The 22308-nt window shown below is 42.4% G+C and overlaps 1 protein-coding gene across 2 annotated transcripts; it reads right to left on the bottom strand.

The window, feature by feature from the left end:
* Window positions 1-3874: 3874 nt before the first annotated feature.
* Window positions 3875-21993, bottom strand: NFRKB (nuclear factor related to kappaB binding protein). 2 transcript variants are annotated; one of them, XM_082493785.1, is made up of 25 exons: window positions 21834-21993; window positions 21153-21354; window positions 20904-21031; window positions 19778-19952; window positions 19477-19578; window positions 18806-18879; window positions 18342-18426; window positions 17669-17849; window positions 17360-17468; window positions 16755-16881; window positions 15791-15856; window positions 14735-14814; window positions 14608-14651; window positions 14148-14208; window positions 13131-13305; window positions 12487-12593; window positions 11903-12026; window positions 11396-11475; window positions 10462-10682; window positions 10086-10362; window positions 9540-9758; window positions 8350-9135; window positions 7506-7612; window positions 6636-6771; window positions 3875-5870 (listed from the first exon to the last, which is right to left on the bottom strand). In XM_082493785.1, the coding sequence occupies exons 1-25, from the start codon at window positions 21969-21971 to the stop codon at window positions 5745-5747; spliced, it is 3930 nt and encodes a 1309-aa protein (XP_082349911.1). In that variant the 5' UTR covers window positions 21972-21993; the 3' UTR covers window positions 3875-5744. The 2 variants fall into 2 exon arrangements, with proteins under 2 accessions (XP_082349911.1, XP_082349910.1); XM_082493784.1 differs by having other exon boundaries at window positions 14148-14205; window positions 21834-21980.
* Window positions 21994-22308: the final 315 nt, after the last annotated feature.

Raw genomic sequence — 22308 nt, 5'->3', positions numbered from 1 at the left:
TTGTTGCTCTCTGCGATGCTTGGCTTACATCATAAAAAAGCAGGAAGAACATAAGCGGGGATTAAATCCAGCCCTAATGACAACTCTGATCCTTCTTGCTGAAATTGTTAAAATCCAGGCATAGGGACATAGTCAATGAAAGCTTTCTTGCTACAGGAAGGAGCTCCGGGGTTTGCTAACTCCGAACACATACAGTACCCCTTCAGCATGTCCACATCACTTCGACACACCTCCACAACACAAGTTGAAATATAAAAATAGAATAAATCCTATCAACCAGACACCAACTCAGCTTTCTAAAGACAAAGGACTCACCCCTCCGACTGGGAGCTCGCTCTCTCTTGGTCACAGCTATCTAAAAACACAGACTAAGTTTTCATGTTGCCCTTCAAAGGAATAGGATGCTATTTTTGTGACAATGAAGCACTTCGGGCTTTTGGAGAAAACCTCAGCTTTACACATTAACACCAGCCCGCCTGCTCAGCTGTCCTAGCGCATGTTTGGAACAACAACCCAGTTAAATTTATGATTTTTGGTAAGCTACCAGCTTCCTACAGAGAACACATACAACACTTCGACAATAAAACTCCCTCTCTGCTTCACACCAGCACCAGTTTAGGAGCCCTTCCCAGCCATTACAGGGGCCAATTGCAGTTGGAAGAGCACTTGCAGTACCCGAATGCCATTAAAAGCAAACCTCGATACAACGGCTTACCAAGTTATTGCTTATCATTTAAGCTACTCAGGCCACCCCAGCTATGAAACAGAATTTATTTCCTTACATGAGCAAAGCAGCGCAAAGGGAGATCGGCAATTCATAAAGTTGCAGTGATTCAAGGGCTTGTGATGGCCCATACCCATAATTTCACTGTATAACTGAGAACACACGAACAATTTGCACCATACAAGCAACTTACTTAAGCAGTTGAAAAAGTCCTCAGCGCAAATACTTTTTTTGAGCAATCAAGCATATTTTTCAATGTATGGAAGCATATTTTTCTACTTATGTCTCGTAAATACACAGTAGCCATTGTTTCCCCCAAGCACAATCTGAAAAATTTTCTCCCGTTGCCAAAAATTCATTCAGAATGACACATCAACACGTTAAAGTCACTTACCGAGTTTCAAACAGTGACGGCATCTTTGCAGGTTCTCAATTCCAGGTCCTCGTTAACTCTTCAGGCAGCACATCAGGTAAAGCAGCGTGACTTTCAACAGGTTTGCTCTTCTATTTTCTGGACCATGACGGCCTTGCTCTGGGTCAGCACATCCACTTATTGATGCTCCCTCCTGTGTTTGGTTGGCACCTTCTGCTCAGTCTTTAAGTGTTGTTGCGAAACTGTCCGATCCCGGAGCTCTTAAGGACCAGCACGTTTCTGCTTCAAGGATCTTGGTTCTGGCAGGTGAGTTATTTTGCTCCAATGCAAGCTGGAGGACAGTGAGAAAAGGTAACGTTAGAAGATATGGATGTAAGGCTTACCAAATTGGTTTGGTGATTACTTCTAGACAGAAGGAAGCAAACTGATTCTTAAAATATTTACCTCTGATTTACACGGGGCGCCATATACAAGATTAATCCATGCGCTAATGGATTAATCCACACTGAATGGATCACTTTACGTAAGATGCGTCATCCCTAAATTAAATCATTAAATGCCCAAATTTGAGCTACTCATCTAGAATTCTTTTTAATAGTTCCCAGAAAGAAATGGTTATATCCAGAGAGTGATTCATCCTACAAGAACCACCTGAGGGAGGTCAGATGAATTGCCCTCCGGAGGTATCAGTGACTGCAGATGCTGCTGAGGGTGAGTAATTCAGATTTCTCCATCTAGAAGTTCAATGCACAAGTTAAGAAAACTGAGTCCAGCCTACCATCTCTGGGTGCCATAATTCCCCTTTTGCAAACTATACGGTTATTTTACTCCTTGTTCTCCTCAGCTATCCCATCACTTACTGGTCCATAGCAGGGCTGGGAAGTGAGAGGCAGGGTGGGTGAAATGGTATCCATGGTTTGCCAGAACGATCCCATGTCACGATCGATACGCATTCACAAAACTCCCATTAAATGATGTTGCTAAGTTTGTATTCAAAAATATTCATTAGCTGTAACGATGCTACCCTGAAGCTTTTATCAAATGAGCAAACAATATATTAGGCTACCGTTGAGCGATCCAGTGTAGCCCTGAGGATCCCCTTTGATGTACAACACATCCGTCCTACCCACAGAACTATGATTCAAGTAAATCTCAGACTGAGATAAGTTGGTTGCGATGGGGCAACAGCATTACTAAACCACGTTTGTCTTTGAGCCAGTTTCCACCTAGGACACAGTGGTGCATTCTCCTTTCTCCACAGCTCTCCCCAGTCTGCAACAAGTCACCCGTGTTTAAGGTTGCAGGGCAAAAATCTTAAATTTCAGGCTGCCTATAGTGCTCTGTGAACAGTACCCGGCCAGAGAGCCCCGAGGTCAGGCACCCACGTACCAAACTCATGTCAGGCAGGACTGGGTACAAGAGTCGAGTCTATTGCGACGTTCCAGTTTCTGTGGTTCAGGTTTGCCACGTGAAAAACAAGTAGCGAGGTTTCTGTATTTACCTAAAAACTATGCCAGTGACTGCAAGGCATTTGGAAAACAAAGCTCAACTGTTAAAAATACACAGGTTGATGTCCAATTAACTATTGTTTTTGAAAAGTGGTTTTCTTTTTTAATAAAATAAAACACCTGGAGTAAGCCCAAGGTGAGTTCATTGGGTTATGAGAGCATCCCACTGAGGTATATAAATAGAAATTTCCCCCATGATTTAAAAAAAACAGAGCAGTTGTTACAATAAAGGTTAGAAAAGCTTTAAACAACCTGCAGCAGTTTGTGTAGCACGCTCAGTTCTTGTAAGCAACGATTACACGATATTCTCTTGCTGGAAATAAACATCTATCCCACAGTTTTTAAGAAATAATCAAGGCTCTTTTATAACTCTAGTGAGCATCTCACTGTGATGAAAACAGGCTGTACTTCCATTTTTTAATTAAAAAAGGTAATGGCAAAGATGCCTCAGACTGAAAGCCCCTTCGGTTTCAGGGAGGACAAACAGATGGAAAATGGGTAATGTCAGCATAATACTTTCTCTAGGTCTTCTTCCTCTGCACGCGTCCTCCCCTGTGCAGCCCTTACCGCAGTACTCACCCAGAACAGCTTTCAGTCGCCAGAGCAAGAGGTCACAGGAGCAAACACCACCCGGAACACAGTCTAGCTTAAATATACCCTCATCCAGTCCCAGCATACACCAAAAAACTAACTCAAGCCCCTCTCTGCCCTTCAGCCTACTGTGTAGAAATTAAAGGTTACATATTAAAAACAAGGGCTCTTTACTTGCAGTAGCTTAAGGGTTATTTTTCAACCAGAGTGGAAGCAACTCATCAGATGGCAGCTGAACCATAGAACAGGCTGTACTTTGTTCTTGAAAATTGGGAGTAAACATACACTATGTAATCCAGCATGTGGCCCTCCGAAATCAGAAGCCCACATAGCTAGTGATACTCTTTCCCCAAAGATCCCAGAATTCAAAAGCAAAGAGAACGGGCCGAAGCCAAGCAGCAACAAACACAAAGGTTGCTCAAACTTTAACAACCAGTTTAGCAAAGACACATACGGAAGAAAGGAGATGGCATTGACCTGAACAGCAAGACTAAAAACTCAGCAGCAGCAACAATGTGAGACACACTAAACTCATGGGATTAGATGCAGGTTTCTTGTTTTGTTAAACGAAACACTGCCACAGTCTCCTGCATCCAGTGACAAATTCACGTAGTTACTTGCAAGAGGATTCATAGTAATTTAAGGGGCTTCGCACTGTAACCATCGTTCAGCACTTGATTGCAGGTTTTGACACTGAAGAACTTTATTAATTACGAATAGAACTAACATAGCAGGATTATTTTGATTATGTTTTGAATCGAGAGGCTCTTTCACATAAGCAATACCAGGAAGTTGCTTGTCATCTCTTTAATTTCTAATTTTAATTTCACAACTAAAAGGACTTAAGGATGCCCTCACCTCCCTCCAAACCACAGCCTTTCCGCTGTCTCCTTCCTCGACAGTTAAATGTACAAAACAGGTACAAAAATTGACAAAGTAGGACAGGTGCTCAGAAAACCTTTATCACTCCAAATTCTGTTCCTGAGGCATATAAACCATAATTCAAGTGCTCGCTTTAAAATGGTGTACTGACGCGCCTTGCTTATTCAACACTTGCAGCTTGCCACTTCTTTTTTTACTGAAGCACCCAATTTCCTCCAGCCCAGCCCTGAAGTAGGTTAGCTATGGTACAGCAGAACTGCCTGCTGTGCTCAGGTGCAGCAGCTCTGAACAGCAACATGCACAGCTCCAGCCCCGCAGTTCAGCTCAGGAGAGCGCTGAACTGTACCATTTAGTTCTTTAAATAGATTCTATTCAGTAATGTATAACTCGGAGCAATCCACATATTTTCAAAGAAAAAAAAAAAAAAAAGACTACAAGAGAAACCAGGTTAAAAAGAACCATCTTACAAAGAAGATGGATAATCTATTAGCCCTTGGCAAGCTAGAAAACCATTGTACACAAAACAAGAAGCTGTACAAAACTGAAAGGAGATGGCAGAGAGATTTGCAAGGCTTTCTGCCCTTTTATTCTTCTCCTGGTCCAACATGTCTTCTCAGCTCATTCCGAGAAAGCTTCAAGGCCATGTCAGAACAACCACGATTCATCTCCAGTATGTGCAAAATTCAAACAAATTTACATAGAGAGATAAAATTACAAAGGTAAAAACAAAACTAAAGGCCAGGATCATGGGTTAAAATATTTCCTCTGAGTCCAAGAGACTACAGTTTGGGTATACCTGAAAACATACTCCAAACTTTTAAAACAAGCTAACGTCTTTTTTGACGGATAAAAAGGTTGGTTTGTTGACGAAAACTAAAGGAGGATCCTTCTGGTGAACGCTTCCTTTTTCCTTTCCCGTGTATTCCTGTTTGCTGACAGACTTGTTCACACAGTGGCTTTCCGTATCTCCTCCACTTCTCACTCTTCCCCATGGTTATTAGCTTTTTTACAGCAAAAACCGTCTTGACTCTCATCCTGCTTTTGACAGAAATTTGACACGGAAGCGGTATCTGTTCAAAAGAAGTTTGAGCTCAGAGATAGGGGAGAGCTATTTAAAAAGTCTATAAATAGCACACTGAATGTGTTAGGGATCTACTTCCAGGCTATGTTACAAACAAACTCTGGTGTCCAAGCCACCATCCTAAGTCATCTATATAAAAGTAGTGACAGCTAGACTCCAGAAAAAGGAGGCATCTTCTTCAGGACTTTGAAAAGTCTGAATTACCCCTTTCAAGCAAGTTTCCCTGGTTAAGGAAGACCCAAGATCAACTGTTTTGTCTACAACCCAAAATGCACAGAAATGATATTCGCAAAAAGCCCTTCAGATGGGAAGAGAAGAAAGAAAAGGAAGACATTTCTTAAATGATCGATGCCACAGAATTGGGATTTACACAGCTGGACTGAAACATCGTGTTTTGTAGGTACAGCATCTTTTGCCATGGAATTTCTACCTAGACATCACAATGCTGGCTCCAGACAAGCAACATGACAGAATCCAGTCCAATCCCTAGTCATGACTGTGCTCAGGTAGTCTTGGGTGCTTGGATGGAGGATGACCACAGACTCAGGGAAGTTCTTGGAAAGCAATCCATTTTCAAACCAGTGTTCATAGCTGATCTTGGGTCTGCTTTGGAGATGGAGCTGTTGTCACAACCACAGTGGAAACTGCTTTAGTAGAGCCAGACACTGTTCCCTGCTGGAGATGGGAGGCTGGTACAGTTTGAATTCGAACCTGTTTGAAACGGAAAGACAAAAACTCAACTAATGTTAAGAACAACCTGCTGACGCATTGCACTTGCATCTCACTCTGAAAGGCTGGTAAATTATCTGTTTCTGCTGCCAACAAAAATTCAGTTATATGAACAAGACCAAGCACCAAAACACATCAAGAACAGAATCTGTCAGAAGATCACTCCATCCACTGTTCACATGGGATGGTGGCAAGAGATCTCAAGATTAGAGAGGAAGACCTAAAAACTAGTTTGAATAAAAAACCTACACGTCAGCTGCTTTACAAGTTTTCAGAAGGACTTGGATCCATTGAATACTTCAATTGTACAGACCTGTTACTAGCAGCTCTCAATAAAGATTAATTATTTGGAATTACAGAACATGGTTTAAGTTTCCAGACAGAGAGATGGATATGCAAAGAAGCGATGCGATTTGTTCAAGAAATGGTGACCCACAGAGCCAAAGTACAAAGCACTACAAGAAGAGCCAAGCGAATAGAAACAATCCTTCAAACAGTTGGGAACATTTCCTGACAGGATTTTTGGTTTTATATTCATTATACTATCAGTGCTTCAAAAACATTTAAAAACTGTATCTGGGTGAAGGGAAGGCAAAGGAGACAATGCACTGCATGTGCTTAATGCAGACATTACAGCCAAGCTGTGTCCCTGTATGTTTTATGGAACCCCACGTATCAAGCGTGAAGTCCTCAAGAGATGTTAAGTCATAAAAAAGCAAATAACGTTATCATTCTAGGAGCCATTACCTGCGTGGCCTGGCCTTGCTGCTGCAGCTGCTGTAGTTGCTGTGCAGTCAGAAAACTCACTGGCTTGTTCCCAGCGATCAGTTTTGTCCCTGCCGGCATCGTAGTCAGGATGATATTTCTGCCTAACCCACTGATGCTAAGGAAAGAGAATTGTTGAAAGATTAATAAACAGCACAGCAGGCTAGGTCTTTCAGACTCACTAAATTACTTGTCTAATTTACTAATGATTTTAAGTAGCGGGGTTTTTTTCCCCTACAAAACTGGCAAATACACAAGTGACAAGTTTATGTCAACGTTTATCACGATGATAGAGAATTACTTCATCACACAAATGAAACCCTCTAATTCTGGACCGTGCACATCACTAGGTTAGTCTGATCAGACCCGAACACTTCTCAAGGAACACAGAAAATAGCCGAGCACACAGTGTTCTGCCTTGAAATATTAACCACAGGAGACACTACCAGAATTCACGGAAGAATAAACAAAAAAGACTTCAATATCTGAATGCCAGAGAAATTTTCACTGAGGCAGTTAACACTTCCCTAGTTTCTTTAATGGAGAGATTGCCTCAGATTACACATATTTTTTGGTATGTCAGCAGGTTAATTCTTGCTCAAACAGAACTAATCTAATAGCTGGTTTCAAGGCAAATAACATTTTTTCTTCAATGTATTTGCTAGAACCTACACCTCAGGGCACCTAAACAAAGATTTTATTCTCATTGTGGGACACCATATTCATTCAGTTTCTTGCAGCTAATGGGCCTATTAAGGGACTATAAGTCTATTCCACCCTCTGCTTGCTAGGTCCCCAGGAACCTATTGAACACACACCCTCCTCAGCCTATTTCTGATGCAAAATACTCACTTGGCCCCAAGGTTGCCCTTGATGATGGGGGCAGTCACCACACTCTTGCCTTTCACTGGCTGGCTGATCACTGACAGAGGCACTGTTATTCGTGCTGGTAGTTTACCCTAGAGAAGTTGAAGAACACATGAGGAGCGTAGAGAGTTCAGCACAGAAACTGCTTGACAACATGCAATTACCACTCAGCTTGCTTTTTAGGAGTCCTGGGAGTAGAAACCAACAGCAGCTTTGCTGATGAAATCTGTGCTCCATTTCAGGCTCGTTAAAATTCACCTCCATCTCATTCGCTTCACAGCTGCCTCAGCCCTGAAAACCCGCATCATCTTTGCACCACAGTATTTCTCTGGGAAGGCTCATTGCATCCATCCGTTATTTTTATCCTTAGGAAACCCTGATAACGCCAATACGCTTATTCAGCTTTCACGATACAGTTTATCGTGCCTTCAGCTTTGGACATTTTACATATTAATTTGGATGTTTGTATTAAACGGGGAATTTGGTAAAAAAGTTAATACAAGTAACAAACACTTCTATTTCTGACACCATTCCAAGGGAAATTATTTCAGAGGTGCGGGGCAAGACGCTGAGGTGCATGAGGTCGGACTTTAGATAAGCAAAGTTTATTTCATTTACTCGCAACAGGAAGTAAGGGAAGACATATCTGACTGCTTTCTGGTCATTCAGCATTTAGCTACAATTCCAACATCATCAAATTAATTGCAGACCCACATTCTACAGTACTTAATTTGAGCCTCTGTGGATGTAAAGAGAAGTTTTCAGACATCAGTACATTTCAGCATTCCCCTTTCTCACCCACCTCCCGAAAAAGTTTAGCATTACTTACTGCCTGGGAGGTAGATACTACTGTGGTGCTGACGGGTACCTGCCGCACAGCAGTGGCTCCTGTGCCTATAGTTATGGGAGTCCCAGCAGCTCCCGAGGCCACAGCAACTGCTTTCGACACTGTGGCGCTCATGGTCGGTAAAGAGACAGCTGAGGTATGGACTGTGCCGGGCACGCTCACTGCTGAGGAAGAGGGCACTTGCTTAGCATGAGTAGCTACAGTAATAGTCTGCCCAGCTTTGGGCGGCATCACCCCCAGCCCCTGCACAATTCTTATAGTAGCAGCCGGCTTGGCCTCGGTGGATGCCACCGTAGTTATGGCTTTGCTCTTCTGATCTGCCACAGTCATGCCCAGAGCAGGCATCAGTCGGAAAGCAGAGCTTGTTGGCTCTGCAGTCTTTAAGTCAGGCGTCACTTTGACCACTGTGCTTCCAGCTGGGCTGGAAGAGGCAGAAGTGGCTGTGCTAGTCTTGGCTGGAGAATCAGCAGTCTGGACAGGATTGGATGTCACGTGCAAAGTTGCAGAGATGCCTTTCCCACTAGCACTGCTTCCCGCAGCTGCTGTGAAGAGGTCCTGAGTCAGTTTGACAGTAGTGACTTGCGATTTGGCCAGGGTGGCCATCATGTCCGGGGTGATACGCAGCACAGTCTGTCCCTTCGCATCTGTGGTAATAGAGGACGGGGGTAGGCGCAACAAATCCTTTCCTTGGATCCGAAAATTGGTCGCTGTGAGTGGGATGCCACTTCCAGGCTGGGTCTTCATGCCAAGTTGCCCCGTAATAGCCACCTGGAAGAGATCAGAGAAACGGCTCTATCAAACCAGGATGCAGTCCAAGGCACAGTCATAGTAAAACTTCCCAACAGGATGATGCGAGCTCCTATCAGAACTGAAGCGGCATGACGCTAGCACTCAGTACACCACTGAATAGTTTTGGTTGCGCATCAGACGGCATTCCCAAAACCATATAAAATATGGAATACTGCAGAGCTGCTTTCTTTTTCAAACAAGATGAATGAAAATAAGGTCAACATCTGAAGATGGTTAATGAAAGAACCTGCACCGACACATCTTTTACAGCTCACTACAGTTTTCACTATCTTTTCACATCTGCATATCACATCTGTCACAACAAACAAGAAACGACGGGGTCATGGAGCCCAGTTCTTTGTCTCTCTCTCTCTCACTCTCACCTGCTTGATGATATTCTGGCCAGCTACATTCTGGATGACAGTGGTAGAGGAGGTGCTTGTAGCAGAACTGCCTGGAGAGCTGGTTACTGGCTTTACAGCGGGACTGGGTGCTGCAGAGAGTCCTGTCACAGTGATGCCCGTCTGTCCTGTCACGGAGCTTCCTGGTCTTTGCACCTGCACTGGACTGGTTTGAGCTTTTACCGGCAGAGTCATCACAGCCTACAGAAAGACAAAGAGGCAGCCTATGAGCAGATTAACGCAATACTGACAGACTAATACTTTACTCTTTTTGTCTCACGCCTTATAGCTTGCAAGTTCTATGGACTTTTTACTGTAATGCACAATTTAATGGTGCCACATAAATAGGCAATAGGGAGGAAAAAAGGACCACTGAAGAGTATTATTTATGCACAACTGTTTCCATGCTCTTGCTCTGCCGTTACTGCATGTTCCAAGTGAGCAAGTAACCCTGTGCACCATACCGACACAGTATAAATCCGATTAGAAGTCAGAGCTACTGCACTATTTTCACGCAGCCGAACTCACCTGGGGAAGCACTTTGGTTTGCGTGGCTGTAGCTGGAACGCGGATTTGAGGCACTGACGTAGGTTGCTGCTGCTGGGTTACCACTGGGGCTTGCTGAGACACAGCTGGGAGGCTGGACTGGGCAGTGACCACCCGGACCTGTGGCAGTCCAGAGGAGGTGGTATGACTTACCACCCGGGTGGGAGGTGGCTGCGGCCCCGACTGTGTCTGTGAACTCTGAGCTGTGGAAAGCAATGTCCCAAGCTGTGGCATGGTAGGGGATGACACCAGAAGAACACTACGGAAAAGATAAAGCCAGTAGATCAGCAAAGACATAGGAAATGCTTGTGAACATTACTGTTTTTTTCTCAATCAATGTATGAGACAGAAGAAGTACCTTTGGCTGGGTTTTGCTGGCTCCGATCCAGCACTAGATACACTCTTGCTAACCACAGACACTGGTGGGGGTGAAATAGGCGTTGCTGGTAATGCTGGTGCAGTTGGTGTTACAGGAGTCACGGGAGTTGGTGGCATGCTGGAGTCACTAAGGCTCAGCTGACTGGGCTCCGATGTGCTGCTGGGGAGTGCTTTCACGGAACTCTCCTTGCTACTAGACTTCTGCAAAGAAATCACGTCAAGCACGAAGGTCTTTACAAAAACTGTTTTTGATTGCTACAGTCTAGAGAGTGGGATGAGCATTTTAAGCTGAGTTCTTTATGGTTATGAATGATGCCCCAGTGCTTAATCCTGAAATCCCAGGTGACTGACTGACTGCCTTCCTCAACTGCAGCTACAAACGGGCTGGTGCCTTTGGCTGTTCCTGTTCTCAGAGAAAAGTGTACCTCAGCAGTAACGAACATTCGTAACATGCAGATTTCCACCTTGGTTAATTTGCCAACAGCAACTACTTTAGATATTTGATATCAGTAACAACAACAACAAAAAAGGCATCCAAACCCTGACAGCTTCAGCACAGCAAGGGGGAGAGCAGCAGACATGTTCCACACACTCTGCTACAGGTTACCCTCAAAACTAGATCTGAAAGACCATTCCTAAGATAGGGAGCACAAATGAATTCCATTAATCTTTCTGCCGAGATCAACAAGTATAACCAGTGGAAGCTGGGAGGAGGAAACGTTTCCTCTTTCCCTCTTCATTTTATGCAGTGGTGCTAGACTAACACCAACATTCATAAACATAACCAACTGGTAACTCAAATACATGGCAATTCTCATCAGCCACTATGGACACAGAATTTATGGATAAAGTTAAGCCCATATCTCCTTCCCAATCCCAAATGCACCTGTGCAAACACATGCAAAGAAATTTACCATTTTAGCTGGAGGCTTTGGCTTCTGCTGAAGAGCTTTCTTGGCCTTTGCTGCAGCAGCTTGAGCCTGGTGGATCCGTTCTGCAAATACAAATTAATGGTCAGAGCTCCTGAACACGAGCAAACCGAGTTAAGGAAGAGGCCAATTCAGAACTCTAAGTTCATCTTCAGATGAGAAATCAAACACACATTATTGACATCTAATAGCACAAAGAAAAAATACCATGTAAAATCAGCCAAAAAGACTGAAAATAAGACATGTAAGAAGTGCTGAATATACATACACCTGCAGTTCTTGTACACAGGATGCTATTTTTTCTAACAAATACTAGAAAATGACACTCTGCTCTGCAAGACTGATTTTAGGTGTTGATGGGCTAACATTAGCAAAGTGACTAGAGAAAAAAGCTACACTGATAAATTAATGTTCATTATCCAGCTGGACTGAAGAAGTTCAAGAGATTTATAAACATTTTCAATTATTAAGATATCACCAAGCCAGGCTTACCAAACTCTTCCTCACTCCTGTCCCGGTGCAGGTAGATCCACAGCTTGCGTCCAATATCATATTTCACACAGGGATCTTTCTCATAATGTAATCGATCCAGAGCACCACTAACAACAGTATTAACCTGAAAGTTCAGAATTCACAGAATTACAAGATGTCCCTAGCTGGGCTAGCCAAAGGTCATGAACAGAAAAGTAATCCTATTTGACATAAAACCTGAGTAAGCTGCAAGCGATCCTTCTGAGTAAGACCTGACTGAGAGCAGATGTTGTAGCACGGGATGCTGTTTGCCACCTTGGATTACATGTAGCTGCCACCAAAGCTGAGAGCTCTGAAAACTGTTTCTCAATCTAAAATGTCAGCAGCTATTTGACACAGTGTTAATTCTGTGGCTTTTCTAGCTGGTTTTTCATCATCCAGAGTTTGGTGCAGATTTGCAGCAGTTCACCAGAGTAGAACATAGCTCTCATTTCCTAGTCAAAGCAGCATAAAAAATTATTGGGCCTCAGCCACTGAATACTGCCCAAGCCTGCAGTGCATTTTTAGGAGAATCTGTCTGAGGCTAGACATGACATCCAACTTACTTGAGCGCTTGTGACATCAGGAGCTAGGAACTGGGAATCTTTAAGCAGCTCACAGATTTCAGCACGAGTTCCTTCTCCATTAGGAAGGCGAGCGGCAGCATCACGAACTGAAATACAAAATCAGAGCTTAAACTTCCAGCCATAACTAGGTAGCTGTATTCAAGCATTTTAGAAGATATGTTTCTGTATGGCTCTCTTACCCCTGCTCTGACAGTGCCCACTTGCTGACTAAAATCTAGCCCCCATGATCCCTCAGAGAAACAAGCAGAGATTATAAAGGATCACTTTAAACTGTGCTGGCTTTGTGCTAGGAGTGATGAACGGCACTGAACTCCAGAATGACTTCGCAATTCCCCAACATCACAACAGTGTACTGAAACCACCCCTCTTTTGTTTTCCAGTTATCTGACCCTTAGCTTTAGCCAGTCCCACAGACTCTCTCCTCTCTATTTCCCATTCTCGCTCAGAAGATGCCATCCCAGCATTTCATCACCTTTATTTCACAGCATTTACTTCTTCTTCGCTTATGTCATCCCAGCCTGCGCACCTTTTCCCATTATAAGGTAGATTCCTAAAGTCATTGTTTGGGGGGGTCAGGACAGCTTTTTTCTTGTTTAAAAAAATGTTTTTGGCCATCACCTTACCGAGGGACAGGATGGTGACATAAGCTGGTCTGTCTGAGCGTAGGAGAGAATGCTCTCGGGCTTTGTTTAATGAGGTTTCCTTGTCAAACACCCCCTTCACAGGACCAACAACTGATTCAAAGCCATGCATACGGAAAGTGAAAGCTTTGTGGGGCTGGCTGTAACGGTAACGTTCCTGTATTTGGAAACAAGAGGACTGAATTTAGACGGAAACATATACAGCAAAGTCTTAAAGCTTGTGTTACGTTTATATTATAATAGAAGTTACTATAATTCTCATGGGAAATGTGGTTTGTTTTTTTTTTTTAATTAAAGGCTCAAATACTGCTGTATAAACTTATTTTGGATCAAGACAAGCACAACTAGTTCAAGCAGAATACAAAGCACCACCTAACCAAAGCATGCAGGTGCAATGCATTAGAGTCATTGCTAAGCAGCTGCACAGACTAGAGAGGTGCCAGAGATACACTTTTCTGCCCAGCAAATACCCCTTCCCCCAGCAACAAGAAGCCCTTTCTTCCTCCTCTCATCTGGAGAGAGAGAGAGATTTCCAAAATTTAACCTGGATATCCGGCCACACACACAGCACATGTACCCAGGGAGAAGAATCGTGTTTACCCTATAATACCAATTGTGTTTACCCTATAATACACGCTTGCATCTACTACAGACAAGAAAACTAACTGTATGGGTGTACTTGATGCCACTTGTCTTCTGCTTGTTCTCATACATGCCCAAAAATAGAGAGAAGTCATCCATTGGCATTACCAATTTCAATTAATTTTGCCCAATACCCATTGGAAATACAGGCGCTTTTGAAGTAAGCAGCTAGGCTATATTGTTAGCACATTTTATGTAAGGTCAAGATACCTACTTCAAGGCAAAAACCCCACACTAATTCTTTACTTTAACAAAGTTCACGCAGAATATAAAACTGCCACCCCATACAAATTCTCTTGTTTTAGTGGCCAACTGTTTCAACACGCGCATTTAAAATTAAGATGATTCTCTTCTTACCTGCTCCTGAAACACACGTTTCTCCTCTCCAGTGCTAGGTCGGACTACATAGTCAGTCCTTCTGAAACAAAGGTCACCGTTGGTTCTGAGCAACAACGAGCCCACAACAATCCCCAAGAACACCCCAAAGGACCTGTCACCTCACCCTTTCTGCAAACTCTTCTGAACAAATTCTGAAAGCGTTTATGATAATATAAATAAGGCCTGTAGAGATCTTAAAATAGGCTCTACACACTACCTGAATGTAAGCAAGGACAGTGAACAACCTAGTTATTAGGACACAACTTGGGGAAAAATTAATTGACTTTGTGTAAAATCAGACTATCAAGTTCCCTCCTGCCCCATGATGTAAAGTCTTTTTGTTTTAAGCAACCAGCCATTCCGATCCAGAGGCACAAGGACCAAACTTCATAGTGTTAGCACGCACTGCAGAAGCTTTAAAGCAGTATCACATACTTACACTCTGGGAATTGGTGGTGTGGCATCTGAGCTGTCTTCATTTTCCTATCGAAAAACAGAGAAATGTCAATGTTGGATATAACTCAGTCAGGTTTTGTGCTGCTAGAAGGTGATTTTTTCTGACTCACTTTGAAAAAAGTCTGGTCTTTGGTCTCCAACCAGAGCTGAAACAGCGCTGCCAATTCCTTCTCATGATCTTGGCAAGAACCTAGTCCAAGTAATCAGGAAAAATAAGAAAGAGAAGTCATTGATTTGTTACGAAGCTGGCTGCTTGTACTTCCCAATCATCCCCTACTCCCTTCCCACCTCTATGTGTCACCAGTCACAAGGCATTTTCTATACTTCACAGATGCTCCAATTTCAATACTTGAACACATCCAGACTTAGCAAAGTGGTAAAACCTAGTTATTCTCCCATGTTGCTACAAATGATGGTGATTCAACTCCTGGCACAGCAGGCAAGATACTGTTTGAGGCACAGCCACCTGATATTTGCAGGTGGCTCCTACTCTCCAAGGTAATCCCAGTCACTGAGTCCATGAGCAGAAACATGTGCCTACAAAACCTCCACCAAAGACTGTGAAAGGGAGCAGAGGAATAGCCTCCTGACTCCAAACCTCTGCCAGTTTAAGCCTGCAAATATGATCGCTAGAATCACTATAGTTAAGAACGGAAAATTCTGCCTCGGAGCTAAAGGAATGAACAGAAACATAAGGTATCTGTTATTCACTCAGTATGAGCCTCGGCACATTTATTATTAATTTGCTCTTTGATCACACTTTAAAAAATGAAAATAGTATCACTTTGCTCCAAAGAGAAGCTTAATTCATTTACAATTGTAATAACTAACAATTATTCTGAATAATCAGAATGTACAGAAGGGAACATATGAAGGTGTTCAGACAGATTTGAAGGGGGACATAAACATCGTTAGGTCAGCAACATAAAGAAATAAAGCCCAGTGCCTTTGCTCACTTATTCTCTGTCTACTGCTGATACTAATGCCTTGTGAAAACCTAAAATGTAAACCACATCTTCGCTCAGCTAAAAAAAAAGGCCTAACCAATGAATTAACAGCTCTGGTTGTCTTTCTTTCTGGGCTGCAGCAAGAGAAAAAGTAAAGTCCTGGAGAAAACAACCACCCTTTACTATAGTAAAAATCACAGAAGAGCACAAGATACTCACCAAGCAATTTCCACTGCTGAGTTTTTTCCTTGAATTCAACAAAAGGTGAGAAGCTGGAAGGAACATCTACAACAAAAAATGTGCACGTCAGAGACATCATACAATCGTCCAACCACCAAATTCCTACTGTTGTAATGCAAGCTGTTGAGTTAGACTAGTAATGACAGATAAAGCATTTTAAGTGATTATGTAAGTGCATCTCTAAATTTATACTTGCCCAAAGGGAAGGTAAGCATCTCAGAGTAACAGTGCCAGCACAAGAAAAGAACAGAACTGGATAACGACTTTTTCATCTACAGCTGTCAGATGAGATCCTGTTCATGCCGTGAGGCACCAGGAAGTCTTACTGTACTGTGACTATTGCTGGGCTCATGGGAAGCAAACTCAGGATTCACATTATTCACCAGCATTAGGGAGAACATTAAGTATCTGTGCTGCAAATGCTACTAAAATCTACGCTGTGTCTCCCTTTAAAAATCCCCACTAAGCAAATGAGAACCACGGAATAATTTAGTTTGAAAGGAATGTCTGAAGCTTAGCTGGTCCAAGCCCCAGGTCAAAGCTGGGCCAACTTCATGTTTCCAGAGGATTGCTCAGGGCATCATCTTGTTTATTTTTTATTATCTCTGAAGACAACCACAACATCTTCACACCAGGAAGAGAATAATTTCTTCCTGCTTCAAACATCCCGCCTGAAGCACATGATCTGAACAGGAGAAACTGCCTGTCTAGAGGCAATTTCACACACATTTTCACATACTCAGGAAGCAAGCTGGGTCTTATCTACTATCCACATGCAAAACAAGTCTACCACAATCAAGAAATGTAAGCCATAGAAACGCTGTCAACAATACAATGATTTATTGTAGTGATGAATTAAAAGCTGATTTGAGCTACAATATAAACCAGCACTGAGTAGAACTGAGGTACCAGCATCATTAGTATTTTTCACAGCCATTCTTACCTCTGCTGTCACCTGTCAAGTACTGCAAGGCAGGTAAAACCAGTTCAGACCAGTTAGAAGCAAAGGAGAACCAGTTATTTAGTGCACTGGCAGGAGAAGATTGCCAATCTAGAATTTTATCTTCAAGCTGAAGAGGAAAAAGCAACATTCTATTAAAGATCTCGTGCTTTAAACCATGACTGTTTTAATAGAAAACAAAACAGCTAAACACACCCAGGCGACAAAAAGATTTTTACATATATAAAAAAATCACTTGACTTTTTCAAGTAACCACAACATGGTATTTCAGACAACAGACACCAAAAAGGGGAAAAAGCTTCCCCACCATCTCTGCCCTTAATGTATACAATATATCTAACCATGATCTAAACAATGGGTATGGAAAGACTTACAGATTCAGCTGACTACATTTATGAAACACGTTCAAAACAGAATGTCGTATGCACTCCCAAAGGGTTTAATTTCTTTACATGAAGATGTAGATTATCTAAATATTTACAGCAGTGCAATTCTGGAGAAAAATCACTATTACACAGCTATAAACCCCTCTATCACCTAATTTTGCTTTCTGCAAAGATTCCAAGATAAGTGGGTGGTTTCCTTACCACAGAGAGAGTAGCAGGTCCTTCCAGGAACAGGATCTCCAAAAGAAGGAAAAAGAAGCTGGAAGATATTTCATTTATTCCAAGGCATGGCTTCATCTCTTCAAGAGGTCTTCAAATGAAAGAGAACACAAACAGATTAAGTTCCCAGAGGAAATATTCACCTTCATATACAAAGATGAACACCACACATTTCACACATCCCAAGCTGCACAAAACCAAAGCGTGCAAAAGTCCCAGAAAAATCTAAGATGCAATATTTGCTGCTCTCTCCATCTGTGCAAAGCGTTCAGGGCCCTTTGAAGCACTTACTCCTCTTTGACAGATGACAGAGGGATGGGGGAAGGATCCTGAGACATTGGTGGGATTCCATCTGCATTGCTAAGGGAGTCAGCCAAATCTTCCATCTCGGATTTAATAATCTTCAGCTTCTTTTTCTTCTTATCTTCCTTTTCCTTCACCTTTTTCTTGAGGGTTGCAAGGTCGAATAAAGCTTTAGATATGATAAAAGGTAAGAAGAATAATAAGAGAAACTTATCATATTACATTAAGAATCACACATCAACTTTATATTTAAACATATGTTCAGAAATGCAGGTAGAGCGCACTCATTCACCACCAGTTCATTCCATCCTCTCAGTTATTTCCATGAATCTTTATTTTCCCCCCTCAAAGTACTCTGTTTTAATAGAAAACCTCTAGTTCTTAAAGCTGAGGTATATGAAATTAGAAAGGCAAAGGTAACTGCTTAGACCAGAGATACAAATTAGCTATCATCAATTAGTTGGAAGCACCTTCAGTAGAAACTGGAGTTGTCTGCAAGGAACTGAAATGGAACAACTCACAACCGCAGAGTGGTTAGCCAGCTCTGTGAAGAGCAAAAGGATACAACAATCTACCGTGACCACCTTCACCCTTCGCGTTGCACACACACAGGACACCCCATACCCATGCCATGCACAAGTACCGTATCCAAGCCACTGACCTGCTAAGGAACCTTTCCTGCCAGCATTTACTCGAGTCATAATGTCCTCAAGAGTCAGGTCTGTCGTCACTAGATCAGGGTGGTCCTACACAGAGCAATGGGATAGAAATTAAAATTGGGGAAGGACAAAGAGTAAAGATAGCAACAAGGGTAACCAAGTACTGAAATGCCCCAAACTTATCCAGGAGCAGCTTATAGTTATTTACTGCAGTAAGGGAAGTCTTCTAACCCCAAAATCCAAAATTTTGTCTCTCCAAAACACACCACTGAAATTACATAAACCAGAGTTGCATATATTCGCTGACAATTAAATACTACGATAAAAGGTTGAAGGGTGCTTGCACACACACACAAAAAAGCGCCATCATTTTGTCACCCAGAAATACCTTGAATTTCACAGCTAACAGGTAAAAGACTAACAGATAAAGTCCAGTCCCACCCCCAAAGACTCCTTGACATCTTACAGGTTGACGTTTTCGTTTCTCATGGTGCTTCTTTAACATCATCTTCAAATCCCTTTCCCCAAGTTCTATCTTGTCTGCAATGAAAAAACATTCAGAGATTATTTGCACACTTTTCCATTATCATTACTTTACAGACTTCTCAGAATGTCATTTGCTATCCGTTACCTCTATCAACAATCTCTAAATTTCAGTAACTAAATTTTCCTTATTTGAATTTAATCCTTTAAATCAACCAATTTATTTTCAATACTGTCTTCCTTGGGTCATCAGATTTCATTGCTGATGCAAGCATGGAAGCGAAAAGAAGTGAAAACCAGCTGTGCTGCACGAAGGGTTTGCAGACTTGATTACAGTAACCTTAGGAGGGATTCCCCTAGCACATACACCAAAGTATTTCAAACTGGACTATGCTAATGCTTCAAACATTAAAGGCAAAATACAACAAAGAAATCGGCAGCTTTACACACACCGTAGACCCTTGTGTTAAAATACTAGCCTTCCAAAAAGAAAAAGATTAAATAAATTGGGAAAAGACCAACTGCTTTGGAGACCGCAAAAATGAAGCATTACAAGATCTCCCATCAAACAACAGATTTTCAAACTAATTTCTTGCAGGGTCTCAAAGTAATTCTCATCCCTAAATCCACACCGACCCCTAGTTTGGTTCTCACCTGCTGTTTTCATGTCCAAGGTTGACAATGTTGGGATCACTCTCAGGGGAACTGGGGGACTTGGACAACGTGCTGGAGAACTTGGAGGCCACGAGCTTAGATCTAAAATAAAAATAAATAAATTTATTTCTGGAAGACCCAAGCACCAATCTACATAATTCTATTCCCCCAGGTTGGTTAGAGCACAGCCAATAAAACTAGAGTCCAGCTTCCATTCCTCTATCAAAGACACTGTCCTCACATTAAAAATTTGTCTTTCTCCATTCACACCTTGAGTCTTTAGTTCGCTCCAGTGCATTACCTTCTTCATCAGAAGACAAGGTGGTATCGCCACACTCCTCTTTCACTTCCCTCAGAATCTTCAAGTAGCGTCGATGTGTCCGTCTGTCTCGTTCTTCTGTGTCATACGTTGGTGATAAGTGCTTTCTCCTGAGGGTCATATCAGGGCCTCCTTTCCGAGCTAAATCCAGCAAGTGCTGGAAGATGAGACACGTGTGACATTAGCTATCTCAGCTACACCTCTGAACAGATAAGCTCATCTCACATACTTTCAGCAAGTGTTTGGGGCTGGTGGAGTAAGCACCTCGGTTCTTTATAGATTAACCCTTACAAAGTATCAGTATCTGCCACATAGGTAATTTTAAAACCAGCGTTTTAGACCACCATTTAAAGCAGGAGGAAAGCAAGGAGGGATCTAATAAGAAATTCATCTCCACATACAATACCTCACTGTCATTTTATGTGGACTGTTGAGAGGAACCTAACCATTTATCTGAGAGGCTATGGAGGAAATAACTTCCTGGACACCTCCATATTCTTTTTCCCATATCACTGTGAGGGGTTTCATAAAGACAGACATTTGTCTTTATCCATACAACCCATATGTTTCAACGTCCAGAAATAAATGAGCAGGTGTCTACAATGAAGACATTTCAGTTGGCAGCAATTAGCTGATGACAGTATCCATAAACAAAGACTTCATCAGGGATTTACAGCGATCAGAATGAGAGTTTTGTATCTATTCTATACCAGTCCCCAGTGAAGCTGGGAAATTCTTACAGGTACATATTCAGCAAGCTTACTTGTTTCACAATGATAGAAATGGAAGAAAATGAAGGCAGAATGACTTGTTAATTGGATAGTAAGGTGTAAAGGGACAAGTGCAGGAAGTAGGGGGCAAGGTAGGCATCGAAAAAAGACACTATACACAAGTGAGAGCTATGAGTTTCAAAACCCGAAATTTGCAAACGTAACAATGTTTCTAGCGTTCTCATATTATAAGGACACCAAAAAATAGAAACGCAGCATTCATTAAAGGAAAGACCTCCAAGAATCGTGAATGCATAAATACAAGATCCTTTGCTGTAAAGACAACCTATTCCTTACAGAACACAAGAAAGCAGCGACCACACCCCGAAGACACTCACATTGCGGGAAGCGAGGATCTGCTTGAGCAGTCGGTAGAAGTACTGCTGCTGAGAGCTCAGGTAGCGTTTGTACTGGGACTTAAAACAGAGCTGCCGGTATTTCACAACTTCAGGATTAAAGTGTCCATCTGTAAGAGAGAGGTAAAAAACATGTGACTTTTCATCAACTGTTGATGAAATCTGATGAACTGTTGATGTAATTGAGAACTTAACTCCAAAATTACACCAAAACTTATTATGCTCACTGACCCCGGAAGAGTTTCTGGGCGATATGCAGTGGATTTCCAAAACGGAAGTTTTCACCACTGAACAACGCAGAGATGAGTTTGTTCTGATGTTCTCGGTTGTTTTCAGGAAAGCGAGGCAGGAATTTTTTTAGGTGGTCTTGCTGCGCATCTGTCAGCACCTCCTGCCACGTAGACAGGCTGACAACTTCAAAGAAAATCTCGGGCTAAAGAAAGCAAAAAGTGATAGTGAAGAAAATGCATCTACGACCTTAACTTTCTAGCCCTTATGGCTTTCTGCAGTTAACTAACACATGACAGGAGACTGTCACACACCAAATGCAGAAAACAATAGTGGAAAGAGGAAAGGTGAGGAAATTAACGACACTACTAGCAACATGGAAGAGGAAAGGTGAGGAAATTAACGACACTACTAGCAACATGAAAATAAATTCAAAATTTGAACAAACAAAAGTTTCCCAAAGGCAATTTTAAGATATGAGAGATCGTTATCTAAAAAAAGAACATAACGGAATGGTTTTAAAAGACGTTTTCCTGAGATTAATCAAAGTCCTGTTCAATACCTTTCCCAGGACAGTCAGAAGCATTTCCCCTCTTTTCAGTTTTCTCTGTAAGCCCCACAAAGGGAGCTAAACACACTGTTTATCATGGTTCTGAGAAGGTAAAGCATCTTAGCGCTACTCACATCCTCCAGCAAGTCCTCAGGCAGACTAACCCTGGTGGTACCCAGCATGCAGTCCTCCATGATGCCATGTGTGCCATTTCCTTCCCCACAGGGTCCCAGCTCCAGGGGGTCTGTCAGCATGTGATCCAGAGAGTCCATTCTTCACCTTCTCCCGGTCCTGAAGGACAGCAGCAAGGCCCTCAACAACCAAAAATCCCAAACCCAGGTACGTCCCCAGCCGAGGAATGCCTGAGAAGCTGACGGGGCTCTAAGCAATCTGGTCTAGTGGAAGATATCCCTGCTCATTGCATGGGGGTTGGACTAGATGACATTTAAAGGTCCCTTCCAACCCAAACCATTCTATGATTTGATGAAGCGGTTGTTTAAATGCATGCTACAGAATCGGGCCACGGCATATGTAAGACATTACAGTGTTAATTTACTCTTTGATTACCACACAGAGGAATGCTTTGCCAGACAGCATGTACCATGCCCC

The sequence above is a fragment of the Vanellus vanellus genome (assembly GCF_965231255.1).
Source record: "Vanellus vanellus genome assembly, chromosome: 21".
NCBI classification, from domain to species: domain Eukaryota; kingdom Metazoa; phylum Chordata; class Aves; order Charadriiformes; family Charadriidae; genus Vanellus; species Vanellus vanellus.
Note: the sequence above shows the minus strand (reverse complement) of the source record. Positions and strands in the feature narration are given on the sequence as shown.

Coding starts and splice junctions, on each gene's coding strand:
- NFRKB (XM_082493785.1), bottom strand. CDS start 21,971: ATGGACTCTCTGGATCACATGCTGACAGACCCCCTGGAGCTGGGACCC. Junction 18,880..19,476: donor CTTGGACATGAAAACAGCAG/GTGAGAACCAAA, acceptor TTTTCATTGCAG/ACAAGATAGAACTTGGGGAA. Junction 11,476..11,902: donor CAGGAGTGAGGAAGAGTTTG/GTAAGCCTGGCT, acceptor TTGTATTTGCAG/AACGGATCCACCAGGCTCAA.